Source organism: Amia ocellicauda, chromosome 4 (genome assembly GCF_036373705.1).
Source record: "Amia ocellicauda isolate fAmiCal2 chromosome 4, fAmiCal2.hap1, whole genome shotgun sequence".
NCBI classification, from domain to species: Eukaryota; Metazoa; Chordata; class Actinopteri; order Amiiformes; family Amiidae; genus Amia; species Amia ocellicauda.
In genome coordinates this window covers 21,903,922-21,918,023 of record NC_089853.1, presented here as the reverse complement: position 1 = coordinate 21,918,023, position 14,102 = coordinate 21,903,922, and the positions used below count along the sequence as shown (strand labels likewise).

Below are 14,102 nucleotides of genomic sequence, written 5' to 3'. Positions count from 1 at the left end.
TGCAATGAAACATTCAAAGAAGATAATTTACTATCCATTCCATTTACTTGGAATTCTGTTCCCAACTCTGTTTTATTGACATAACCCAGGTCTTTGGAGTGAACATAAGGAAAAAAATAATTATTAAAATAAGAAGGTTAATAATAATTAAGACTGGATTGGTCTTTTGTGAACATCTACCCACTGACAAATGTTGTTAGATGTTCATAACATTGAAAATTGCATCACTGCCAACTATCTATATTAAAACAATGACGGTTTCACAATTTTAACTTTTTAAAGTGCTGTTCTTAACATTCCCATCTCAATGAAACTTTTTTCCTGACCCAGCCAATACATTAGCAAGATTAGGTAAATGGTTGAGTACTAAGATGGCATGCCACTTGCTTATTGAATGGGAAAAGAAACCAGAAGAAAACAACATGTTGCATGCAGTCACCAATGACACACAGACAGGTTTAAAATAATTGATTTTCTAAAAAAAGTCATTCTACCCTGTTCTACATTTTTAAAACAGTGTCTGAAATGATAGCTTTGATAGAACCGTTGGTTTGTGCCATGAGGACCAGACTGCAAAGCGACGAGCTTTATATGAGACATCACTGAAATCATCACAAATCACAGCTGTCCTTTCCATGTGAGAAGTCCCATTTAATGCTGCCCCAGAGCACTTCAGTTTCAAAACATATTAGATTTAATTAGACACTAATCTTGAAGGAAGTCAAATATGTAATAAATTAGATCTTATAATGCTTACTCAGTTTGTGCTCGTTATATCATTAGCTTTTGGACATTATATATATAGTAGAGAGAGAGAGATAATTTAAGAAATATGTGGACAGGAGGTTGGAATGAATGCTATCAATGTGTAGACTTAAAATAGGGACAGAAGGGCTCCAATCACCTTTCCTCAATGTACAATCAGCAGGCAAAATATTGGTTTTGTGGAATAGTAAAGCACAGCCAAAACTAATAAATTAACAGAGATACAACCTTCAATAAACCACAGCTTTAGGACATTATTGATTACTCTGTTACTGATTTAAAACTCCCACTGTTCCTGTGAAGAGACCTATTCAAACACAGACAGCATCAATCCTGATTTAGAAAATGCAATTAACTGTTACTCAAGATACATTTGTGTGTACATAACCTTAATAGCTTCAACGAGTATATGAATTTAAAATAGTGCTGTACTGTGCTAACACAGTAAAATGAAGTGGCCTATAATGTGGCAAAAAACAGTAAAGTGTAGAATGCTTTAGTCTGGTAACAAAACTGGATCAAGTAAGGTGTTGTGTAGTGTACAGTGGAAGCCCGGTAACACAGTAGCATGTTGTGTGCTGGACTTCGAATTATCTACCTCTGCTTAACATTTCATAGTAATCACAATCTGTGTTGATATCAAACTGCAAAGATACAAAATTAATAATCGCAGATGTGTTTATTTTCAAATATGATATGAGTGATATGATACACATGATTGGAAATAGAGAAAGGGACACATGAAAGAGATCTAGAGACAGACATAAAAGGGATAGAGAGGGATGCAGCAGTTGAAAGGGGTCTCTGCTTTCTAGTGAGATACGAATCAGCAACGTGCGATTTTAAATGACGCAGTTTTAAATCCAGCCCTGCCTCCGGGGCTCCGAAACAAATTAGATAATAGAATGTAGTTTAGGGTCCATGCAAGTATGTATGTTATGTATATGTACCATACTTTTACCATGATTTTGCCATTTTAACCATTATTTTATATTTTACCATGCTTCATCACACTACACTTTACCATTTTAAGCACATTTCTTAACATGATCAGCTAGAATTTACTTCATGTTAACCATGCTACACCACACTACAATAGCTTCACAGCCTTAACTTTTCCTTATTGGGCTCCTATTTGCTTCTTATTAAGGGTTTATTAAATAAAAAGCTAAATTACTACTTCAATTGTAGGATCAATATTTTAAAAATATCCTTAAAGTAACTTACAAACTATCATGAACATGAATATACCTGCTCTGATACTTCAGCTACTAACCTACTTACTTTAACATACTTCCTAGCCTAAATTCTATTACTACTTTGATTATAAACCATCAGTGATGTTAATCTGCAGGCCACCATAAATATAATACATATCCAGAAATATACCATGAACAAGAGCATGTTAAACTTCTGAAATTATAATCGTTGACAAAAAAAGAAAAAGCAAACAAAAACTAAACGTTTGAAAGAATGTGTAAATAGAAATTCAGAACAGTCAAGTTTATTGGGGTTTTTTTTTGGATAAAAACCATAAGTAACAATAAAAGCACAATAAAACAGTTTAAACTCCATCACACACAAACCAACACATGCATACTTGAAAACAGAATTGTCCCTTTCACAACACAGCATTGAATAGGCAAGTAAGAGATCAAGAAGCTTCCAGGCACCCACAGCTTACTTCTAAATAATCAGTCTCCCTTTAGTGGAACAAAAGGAAGGAACATATTGATAGGAATGCTACATTTTTGCAGGAAGGATGAAAGGTTTCAAACCGTACATATACTGCATTGATATAGTACTAAATCTCAGTTTCCTGACATGCTGTTTTATAGGTTTTAAAACATGAAGGGAACTTTACAACAGAGGTAATCTGTACATTAGTGTGGCTGGTTATTTAAAAGTTGCCTTTTGACAAAAAGTAGTGGAATTCTGCTGTGAGGACGGGCCATGGGCGCGTCGAGCTGCACACACTCACACATTTCAAAGTAAGGACCTTGGATTAAAAAAGAACAATACATAATAATAATAATAATAATAATAATAATAATAATAATAATAATAATAAAGGCAAAGGATAGCTCAGTGCAAATACACAGATAGAAATTCCTGTTTCATGGTTTGGTAAAAGCAAGAAAAGAAAAGACGTGCAGATTCTATGCATCAGTCACTGCTCCAGCATCTGCCCATGGTTTTCCAGGAAAACACAACAACACTTTCTCTTTCAAATCCTGAGGCTCCAGTAGGCGGTTTAATCAATATTCTGGTAAGACGATGACGTGGCGTGTGTAGACTCGTCGCCCTCGTGTCTGCGAAGCACAAAAGCGCAAAATATCATCTTTCAGCTGCAGGAAAACAGAAGCTAAACATTGCAGTTTTGCTAACGATCTCGCTTGATTCAACTGGTGATAGCAAAGTGTGAAAAAACAACCCCATGCAGACAACGCTCCCCAGTGCACTGTGGGTCTTCTATGACATCTACTGCAGGAGAAAACGCAAGTGAGGCCCACTGCTTCCTGGGCTAACAACCACATTACACCAAAACTGGCCTTAAGTGGTCAAAATCACATTTCCCTCCATGTTTTCAGTCTTTAGGTGATTACAAGTTAGCCGTCATATGTAGAGCTGTGACTCTCCAGGACGAGGAGAGGCCATCTGGGTTGCATAACACACAGAACCCCCCCCCACAGCAACAAACAAGCAAAAAAACTAAAACAAAATCACCAGAGATGCAAGTTCACACAGGCACAGAAATGGAAGACAGCCCCAGATGTGTGATCCCCAACTCCGAAGAAGAGTGAGCAGACGTGAGTTTCCCCTCTGTCTAGACAACACTATCTTCCTCCAATAACAGATTAAGTTATGATACGAACTACGGTGTGAGAATCGGACACCATCTCCGGGTACAAATAACTACACTTCTGGGCTGGCCCATGTTCTCTATGACCTATATGACCTCTATATGGCTACCTGGGTGTCTCTGGGTGTCTCCTGCAGTGATGTTTGTTACATTGGGTTCAGTAAAACGGCACAGTTTATCACCCCCTGTAGTGGAATCCCATTTTCCTCCTTTAACCATAACATCATCGGTTTCATAATGTCATTGCCATTTAAAAAATAATCTCTGAATAAAACAAAAGTTACTCCTTTTTTATTCCTCCTGCTGGTTCAGCCTATAATGGTATAGGTTAGAGAAACAAAAATATTTATTCTGTTCTGTTGGTCTTTGTACTTACTGTACACTTCCTTGCATAGTTTATAGATAGGAGAATCATTAGGCTGCTGACTGACCTGGAACATCCTCCTCGGTGGTGATAAACCTCCCTCTATGAAAGAGTGAAGCTCTACATTACTGAATAATTAGCCTCATCAATTATTCACCAGGATCCTCTTCCATCTGAACAACAGTCAACACATTCATTTGGACAGCATAATGTGATTTTCCGATTTGATTTTTTTTCTCTTAAACAGCAGAGGGAGAACAAGGTAGGAAGATCTTTTTTGAGGAATACAAAATCTGGGCAAAGTAATAGATACTGTTCAAAAAGGCAAAATAATAGATACATTAATGAATAATTATATTAAAGTGGCATGACATTTGCTGTGCTAACCAGCTAGAATGGTTCAGAAATTACTTATTTGCTCAAGCTATTCAAACCCTCCTCAGATTTCCAAAACAAGACTGGGACTGCAATTGTGCAGAACACACATCTCTCCATTCAGCCAGAACAATGCAGTCGGCATCCTTTCCACCCATAGCTTTCGATCCACGTCAGCCTGCTAAATGCACTACAATATTATATAAGCTTTGACGTACTACTGCAATTTAAATATCGTCCAAAAAACGAACCACTTCCACCATTTTAAAAGGGCTGATAAACGTTATTGAGAGTAACATATAAGAGTGAATTCTCAAAATCAATAGGGGGGATTATTTTCTAAGGCTCGGATACAGAGACTATAAGACAGTAGTGCAACTGAGAAGAGACAGGCCCCCCATCAGTAAAGCAAATGGTGGACAGCTTTGACCTGTGGTTTTCTTCAAACGCTGGCAAGGATCAAGCGCACTTAATATGCACTTTAAGGCATGTGCGTCTTGGCGTTGCGGTTCCAGAAGTTTGCCGTCTGCACATTCCTCAGACAGACCCTATTCAACCCCATGGTGTGAACCCTGTCACTCTGCATCAAAATTAAATGGTTTCAAAAAACTTTACAAGAAAAACAACTCATTTTACTTGCAGTAAATCAGATCTGCCAGTAATATCAGAATAAAATTGTCAGGGCAAACAGGGTTTTTTGTACCGTTTGCATTCTGTTACTAGTACTAATAACAATATTAATAATAATTATTATTATTGCATTTCTATTCACTGTTCATTGCAATATCTATTTAGAAGCCTAGATTAAATCAACATTTCTTCTCTTTCCTCCAGAGGTCGATGTCCCCGTTTCTTAAAAGCTAAAAGCACTCCCCAGCCTCAATCCAAAATTTATGATCCATTTTTCACAGTTAAGCTTTCCATCTTGTGATTCATACTCTGCTAATGGTTAATCTGCCATGTTTGAGATTTTATAAGATTTACAGGGAGCACTGCTGTTTGATTAAAGGAAGAAAAAAAAAAACAACTATGGCAAAAACTGCTGGCTTTTAATCTACACCCAGAGAGAGAGCTTACTTGTTCATGAAAGATGGAGTAAAGAAGTGAAATCAAAGGGTATTCAAAATAGCTTTAACAAGTAGAACATGTATTTTATTGTCCAAGAAGACATTGCAGAAGAGCAATACTAACTTCTACCTCAAAGCATTCCTAGCGTGGTGCGCACTATACACCATTTCTAAAGGGGGGAATCCATAAAAAGATATCCAAGCTCATTTTTCTATAGTGTTTCCCTGTGATGGGAGACAAAGTGAAATTGGAAAAGTTGCATTTTCAGAGCCATGACGATCTATTAAATCCTCTCTCCGGTTTTCTTCCAGGCCCTAATGCAATTCTGTGTGTCAGATCTGCTGACAGTTGCTTTTAGTCATGGATGATCACAGCGCTACCCTGCGCCTCACCCAGCCTCTGACAGAGACAGACTGATGGCTTCCAAGAGTTCAGTTCCTCTGAGGTCTGACAGACTGTGATGCTCAGAGATTGGCTGGCACTCTGATCAAGTCATTCAGAGCACTCCCTCACACGGAGGGGAGAGGGGAGGCAGGGAGTAGAAAAAGCTGACGACAACACTAAGATGTTTCACCCCTTCATTGTGATTAACTCTCACTTGCAAAACGTTACATGCTGCATGAAATCTCATTGGCAACTTTTAAGCCTGAATCCTGTTGGCTTCAAATTTGGATAGGAGCATATTAAATAGAGAATTTCAAGGTAGTAAACTTCAATTTGGTTTGTTCTGAGGCAGCAACATGATCACAAGCTTCTCACACTACAGGAAAATATCACAAAACTCCTTTAGGCATGCCTGATATCATGAAGTGCCATTCCTTTGACAGTCTGCAGCAGAAACCGCTCATTTATTTGACTCTCCACCACGAATTCAGTGTGCAAAACTAATGTTAAATTATCACATCAGAATTAGCATGCAGACACTGCGGTGGAGAAGTGCTGTCATCACTGAATAGAAGCTCAACAACATCATGGGGAAAAGACACGAGCAGTTACATCTCCTGACATGTTAGTAAGCCTTCCTCAGATAGCCGTCTCTGAAACACGTTATTGAAATTCTCTCTCAGCCTGAATCACACCGTCAGCATGATTTTGAGTAAGATGAATAGCATAGTAGACCTATCCTTAAGCAGGTAATAAAGCCCAGCCTAACCCTGACCACAATACTAATCAACATGTATTTTAAACTCTTGCCCAGTCTAATTGGATCTGCTCTTTGTCTGGCAACCCCAAAGCCAAAGTTTTGCCATTTTCTATACGGGAAAGTGAAATATGTCTGAGCTGTAAGGTTTAGAAGGCAATGCTTTACGATTCCTCTCCACTTCCCAAAGTATCTAAAATCAGGTCAAAACGTCTTGCAACATATGCATAGCTCTACATGATATCCAAACATTTCAGTTTCAGTTTCCACTTTACTTCTTCCTAAGCGTTGCTGCAGTCCTAGTTTCAAAACTAAACCTCGGATACAATTATTTTATTCCGTGCTGCTTTCAATCTGGCGCTAATACAAAACCAGGTCGACTGGGTGAGCTCTGGCAGCCGAGAAAGAGATTGAATTGACCCAAGACTGATGGAGAAAGCTGAACATAAAATTGAACTGCATAATGCACCGGATCCAAGATACAATGCTTTCATATTTTATTGAAGTCATGAATGCATTTCTCTTCATTTTACTGCCCAGTTGTTGGAGTAATTTCATTGCTTCATTACCCTGCCAGGCTATAGAAAACTGAGGCGTGCCTCTGGATGCAGGAGCTTGGGGTCGCAGCCTGCCTGTCAGGAGGTTTAAGGTACAGCATTCTAATGGAAACCTTTTTTTTTTTTCCCCACCCACTTCTCACACAATACCATGTGTAATTACCATAGGCAGTGCATCCTCCTTGGCTGTTCAGATAGAAGCATAGGATAGGTTTATATGCAGTTTGGAAACTTCAGATCTCTCATCTCTCTCACATGCTACAAAAACGGGAAAATGAAAAACGAAAGGAAACGCATCATGAAAGGTGTTCATGAAACAGTCAGGTGTGTGTGACAAGAAACTGGTCTCAGTGAATGAGACACACCCACAGGTTGCACAATTTTCCCACTGATTCTCAAACTAGTGTGTATTTTTTGCTTTGCCTACTTTTGCCTGTTTTCAGTACAGCTTACCACACTTCCACAATGGATAAAGTTTGGAATTTTAGTTTTTGCATGATCAAATCTTACCTGTCATCCTCCTCCTTCAGTTTCCTAGCAGCCTGTTTTGACAGTTTAATCTGCAAGTCCAGTCTGTGTAAGTAGTCTTTGGCTGACAGCTCTTCAGGCTGAGAGGGTCGACTGTCAGGCTCCAGAGGACTAGGGGCAGTGGAGGAGGAGGAGGAGGAGGAGGAGGAGGAGGTATCATCACCATCTATAGCTATAGCGGGACTGCCATCTTTTGCTGTACAGCCGTCGCTTGCCTCGCTATCTGGAGACTCTAAAGAACTTAGTCCATTGAGCAGTGTAGATTTCTCTGAAAACACTGGGATGTGCAGACTGGTCCTTAAGAATATACAATCATTGCTAAAGAGCTTGTTTGCCCTTTTTATCTGTTCCATCTGAAAGAAAGAATAAAACACACGGAAAACACTTTTAGCTTCATCATTACAAAAAGAATTGCTCAAATAGATCAATCAGATTACATTTTTGGCACAAGCCAAGCATTTTTAAAGCACAGCTACTATAAAACAGCATAGTATAATAGACAGTAACTTAGCCCTCAGTAAAAGTTTTATTGATAGCTGTAAACATTATTACAGTAACTTTTCACAATACTGACACCAGTCATACTTCATTCACCCTACCCCACATAAGCTCTTAAATATTAAAAATGGCAGTGATTAAGAGAGAAGAGATTTGTTTAGTGCTGATAAAGGCTCGCCTTCAAGAGTTACAACCACATTTAAAAAAAAATGGATTAAACTGAGCAAAAAGGGAGACTGTAAATGTCAAGTTATAACAGTACTTACACCAGAAACTCATTTGTGGTGGTTTGTGTCTTTATAGTACTCACTGAAATCGAGTAATTGGTCTTGAAGAGAAATATTTACAGACCATTAAACTTATCTAGGTAAACTGTCGATTTGATAAAGTTAGCAAACTGTGACCGATAATAAAAAGCAAAGTACATGAAAAGAAAAGAAAATGTTTAGAAAATTAAAAGCAAAGAAGCAAAATGTGTGTAATAAAATAAATTAAAAAAAACTATACAGAATGCAGTAGGTTGTATTATAGCACCAGTATAGAGAATCAGTGCTTCAAATTAACTACAGACAAATGCATCTCAAAAGCCAATGAATTTGATCTGCATTCCTTACGGACATAAGCAACGCATGATACACTGAATCCTTTATTCAAACAAAGAGGGCGTTGATCTTTGACAATCTAAGACTTTGAATTGCAACCAGGCTTCCTTCCAGGAGATACAATACATCAACTAATCTATTCTGAACTGCAGTTACAGATTCAGATATGAACCCTCATGCAGCACACAGACTCGGGGGGGGGGGGGGGGGGGGATTGTATTCATTCCCTGTGGATGTCAAGGTACTGCCAAATCATCTACAAACTCCTCCCAGTAAGCCCAGCTCTGGTTTGGATGGTTTGGGCTGAAAACAGAACCATCCATTCCCCAGCATTGTGGTCTTACAACCAAATCGCATATAAAAGATGCCTTTATTTTCACAATAGGGGAATTTAGAAACCTATATGCACTAGGTGGGAAATACATTGGCTCAATCAAAAGAAAACACTGGGGTTTCCCTGAAAATCCCCCCTGTGTTAGTGCTACCATGTTGCTGCTGAACAGAGAAGCCAGTAACACCGAGGCGCAGCCAGCAGCGAGCGCCGGTTCACTTCCTGGTCCACCGCTGCGTCCAATTAGAAGCGGCTCCTTATGAACCCGCTATCAGCTGCATTTCTGATCACAGCATGTCAGTTCAATGTGCAATGCAAACATGTCCTTAATCCTTTAAAGGCCCAAATGCATTTTATGTATATCTATATCTTTTTTGTTTGTTTGTTTGTTTCATAAACCTCCAGCTGATTCATTGTGTAGTAAGTGAACCGGGTAATACCTCAGCGTGAGGTAAACAGGGGTACCTGGCCCAGTCCTGCCAACGACAACATGGTGGTCCAGGGTGTCCGACGACAGCTGTTAATTATGCGTCCTAAAAACAATGACCTCACCACACAAACACTCGCTCTATATCCTTACCGTCACGCCGTATTTGAGAGCGATGCCCTGTAGGGTGTCACTGCCACCCACCCGGTGCTCGATGTACTTCTCTGCCAGGGGCGCCGCGACGCTGGCCGTGCTGCCGTAAAAGCGGGTCTTGGTCCGGGCCAGGCTCTGCGACAGCTCGGTGTCGGACTCGGAGCCGGAGCGGGACCGGGGGAAGACGGGCTCTCCGAACCGATCAGCTCCCTCCCGCAGCGGCAGCACCGGGGAGAACTCCGCCATCTTCTTTGCAATAACGAGGCGGCTCTGGCTGGGTTACGACGGCCGACTCGTCCCGTTATGATGAGATGCACCGCTAAATTCAAACTCGGTCCGGGTGCTGGAGTCGCCAGCCGGGCTCGTCCTTCGCTAATGTTGTATTTTACACACATGCACCCGATTTAACGACGAGCGCAAGCAGAGGACCGGAGCGCAAGCAAATACTGTCATTTGATACCGCGTCTCTAATGAATGGTTCCTTCGTCAGATAAGGAGGCATGGAGGCAATTTATATATTAAGGTAGACACCATTTAAAGAATGCAAGCATCCCTAAAACAAACAAATAAATAAAATACAAATGATACTATTTTGAACGAAGGATAGGAGTTAAATATGGGGGTTAGTTGCAAGTATTGATTGTAGTTGGGGAGGGGTTTTGCACGGACGTACGCAAATGTATAGGTTGCGTTCTTGTAGCACAGGTTTCTGCGCAGATCTGCAGAATCCCGCCGATCCCATTGGTGGAGCAGAGCAGATCTGTGTAGATCTGTCACACGTCGCACTGTAACAGCCTGGAAAATATGAGCCCGCCTCATACTAAGAATAAACTATAGAAAATATGAAAAAGAGATATGAAAGCTGCCTCGCTGCTGTGTAACAACCCACAAACGAAACGAAACCCAGGTGGAATCTGAAGATGTTTTACAAATTGTCCCATTTTACAATTAAAGTGCATTGCATGATCACGCTATTGTTCTGTATGTATTTGCATGAGTTTATGTTGATTGCGTTTTCTGAGCTTTGTGCAACAACAAGGCACTGTGCTGCAAACCAATTAAATCATATCAACAAATAAACAAAACATGAATGTGTGCCAAGCGAAAGCAACAGCTGCCGCAGAACTTGAAGGACTGTTTGCTATGTTTATTTTGTATAGTAGAGATAATTTGTGTTGATTTTGTTAAGGCTGAATTGATGTTCAGGAAACGGAAAGGATATCACAGATAAATAAGTAGTTTAATGAACGATATGTATTAACTACTCAAAATGAATCAGTGACTAACATTGTTTGAAACGAAATGTGTGTGCAATGCATGTATGAGATTAACAATATAATGTACACGCATAGCTGAAGACTTAACTAGAACTGTAAATAGCAATATTGGGTAGGACCATCTCACAAAGATACTATATATTTGTTGCATAGTTAAATCTCCTGGAAAGCAGTGTGACATGAGTGTGGTCTAAGAACTTTCCCTGAGCTTCACTTTTCAAATACATTATCATCACATCAGCCCAGCCACTCTGTCTGGTTAAGCCACAGAAAGAAAATCACCAGGCAAGCGAATGACAATTAACAAGGCTGGGAGGAATCTACCATAGTGTGGCCAGCAGGAGTCTGCACCTAATTGTATCAATTCAGCTTAGAAAAAGTCCCATTATTGTCTGCAGTGAGTATGCAGCACAGTCATGTGACATTCCTTGTAATCTGTTCTGACCCATAAAAACTGTGGATGAGATGCGTGTGACCATTCAGGAAGAGGTAAGAAGGACAGAAGCGGAGCAGAACCACAGTGACTGTAAAACCTCTCAAATGTATATCGTTAGCAAGTTATAACCATACAAGATGAAGGCACTGTAAAACATCCAGAAAACAGCTTCTCGCTATATCAACCTAGAACCACAAAGGACCATAGTGGTAGCTGGCCTTATAGTCAAAACCTTGAAGTGGCAGTTCTATAAAAACCATCTTAATTTAACTGATACAGTCAAAACTTTGAGGAATTAAAAGCTTATCCCGGTTTAAACAGCACCAGAGGATTAAGCAACTTATCTGCACTGACCTTCGTGCAGAGAGGGTACAGACAGACAACTGGTGTGAGAGGAAGCGCAAGGCCTCTCTCTGACAAGTGGAAATATGGCACAATGTTTACCTATCCAACTGCTGCTGCTTAGCAAAACACTTGTACAGACGAGCCTTTGAAATTGTGCTTCTCTGGTGATAAGCATTTTACATGTATCCTTCTTCTGTTGCTTGTGAGTCATCATAAGCCAACATCATCTGCAAATGTCACTGCATCAGACTTGAACTGCACTATTACTGAGCAGCTCTCCGACTGCAGGCTGGACCTCCTCTGTCTCGCTCACTTCCGATGTAATTACTTATGATCTAGGACTTAATGCAAAGCTTCAGATAAGGGGGACAGCAGCCTGACACGCAACAGTGTACTCAAATAATTAATTTAGGTCTGTGAGAGACAGCTTTGTGTTGCTATTATTTTTTCCTTTTCAAATTTGACACACACAGGTTTCTATCTTCAAATATCTTAATTGTAGGCCTATATGTAAACAGGGGCATATGCTTACATTATTATACTGTTATGTTATTAATCCTATCATATGACATGTATATATCACTGCTATACTGTTACAGAGATACATACAAAATAATAGGAATAGCGTTATTAAATCTGATGTGATTATCAGTGTTTTCTTCATTTACAAAATTCTACAGACCTGAAGAAATGGATCATATGTGTAGTATAGTATCTAAGTTTGTACTGAACACCTAAGCATTAATATCTGCTTTTTTCCTTACTTGACATTATGTCAGTACAAGACCTAAATAAACAGGTACTCGTCACAGTGCTTACTGTACTACAGCTTTTCTGTTTCAGGTGGATGTCTAATATATATAAATATATACATATATATTTATTGAAACAACCTTTTGAAGCTTTTGCAAGCGCTGACTGATAGAAAAAAACCTTTTAAAATAATGAATTACACATATATTTGCATAGTTAAAAGCCAGTTTTAATTAAGCATAGAACATAGACTATATGGCAGGCTAATGTGTTAATGTGTTATGCCTGGGCTGTAGATCATTAGAGAATTGTCCCAATGTCCCCAAAATAAATATTTAACCAGAATTGGCCTTCAAAGGCTTACACATAAAATACATAGATTCCTGTTCTGTATTTAAAAAGACACTTCAGAAGTTTACAGTCAGTTGAGAGCAGAGCCTGCATAAACCAATTACAAAGATAATAAAAATGAGTTATTTACACAAAACTAATTATCTCTCTAAAGCTCAAAAAGCTGCTCTCTTTTTCCAGATAAAGGGGTCATTTTCCACATTTACTGCCTCCTAATTCTTTACAATAATTAAAAAATGACTCAGTCCTTGAAGTAATTGGGATCCCATAGCAACCACAGTTTCAGAGTAAGGTTACATTATTTTATCAGGTAGACACCAAGCACATTTCTCAGACTCTGCATTAAATAAGCCCCGATTGCTGTTCAGCGTAAAATTGTACATGAAAGAAAAATCATGAAAACATTCTCTTGTTTGCTGGTGATATCCCTTTGTTCAGCACTGGTTTGAGAAACATGGGTGAGAATGAGAAATAAGCATTGTACAATAATTTACAATTGCAAGACAAATGTGTTTCCATCTTACATAAAGATAAATTAATTAGGCATATATGTATAAGTACAGTTATTGTTTTACCATCCATTTACATAAAACAATATCATATGCATGTGTCAGTACAATTAATGAATTCCTTTGAACTTGATCAGTACAATTAATTAAGTTGTAATTCAGCACAAGAGCAGTACTGGGTCCCAGGACAACATTATGTAACAGCAGTGAACCCACAGAGGTGCCAGTTTTTATTAATTTATGTTTTAATTTCTTAGGTTTACGATAATGTAACATGAAATTAAGCTACATTGTGCTGTATTAATACATCTATCTGAAAAGTAATCGTTGTGTTATTTAAACTAGTAAAATACAAAAAATAAATAATAATTTAATTGTAAGGTCCTGAATTATTTTAGTATCTGTTACTATATTAGGTGAGTTATTTTAAATATTCTAAAAAGCAAAGTAAAAAGTTGCAATGACATCACATTCTGGATCCAGAACATCAATTAATTAATTCTAAAGTGAATTATCTGCTTCACAGATGGCCTGTTTGCAATCAAACTGCTATTGATCATATTTCCAGCACTGAGTCTCCGAGAGGTGTCATTGCTTTGTCAGCAATAGCTCTGATTTTAGGATCAATTACTGTGAATAAAAAGCCTCAGGACTGCTTTTGGAACCGTCTGTGAGCGAACAAAGTACAGACCGGAGGTTTAAATCCCATTAACCTGATAGTCCCTAGAGTCCCTATGTCCATTTGCACATAACTCTTAC

General features: G+C 38.9%; 1 protein-coding gene across 3 annotated transcripts; it reads right to left on the bottom strand.

The window, feature by feature from the left end:
• Positions 1–2,243: 2,243 nt before the first annotated feature.
• On the bottom strand, positions 2,244–10,336 carry lysmd2 (LysM, putative peptidoglycan-binding, domain containing 2). Of its 3 annotated transcripts, XR_010816556.1 has the most exons (5): positions 9,673–10,336; positions 7,644–8,014; positions 7,297–7,391; positions 4,005–4,094; positions 2,244–3,077 (listed from the first exon to the last, which is right to left on the bottom strand). XR_010816556.1 is itself a non-coding variant. In XM_066701380.1 (3 exons), the coding sequence occupies exons 1-3, from the start codon at positions 9,916–9,918 to the stop codon at positions 3,020–3,022; spliced, it is 675 nt and encodes a 224-aa protein (XP_066557477.1). In that variant the 5' UTR covers positions 9,919–10,336; the 3' UTR covers positions 2,244–3,019. The 3 variants fall into 3 exon arrangements, 1 of the variants encoding a protein (XP_066557477.1); XR_010816555.1 differs by lacking the exon at positions 4,005–4,094; XM_066701380.1 differs by lacking the exons at positions 4,005–4,094; positions 7,297–7,391.
• Positions 10,337–14,102: the final 3,766 nt, after the last annotated feature.

Excerpts from the sequence above, each read along its gene's own strand:
- lysmd2 (XM_066701380.1), bottom strand. The coding sequence starts at position 9,918 with ATGGCGGAGTTCTCCCCGGTGCTGCCGCTGCGGGAGGGAGCTGATCGG. Across the intron at positions 8,015-9,672 it reads CTCTCAAATACGGCGTGACG|ATGGAACAGATAAAAAGGGC; the intron begins GTAAGGATATAG and ends TCTTTCTTTCAG. Across the intron at positions 3,078-7,643 it reads CTGAAGGAGGAGGATGACAG|ACACGAGGGCGACGAGTCTA; the intron begins GTAAGATTTGAT and ends TGTGCTTCGCAG.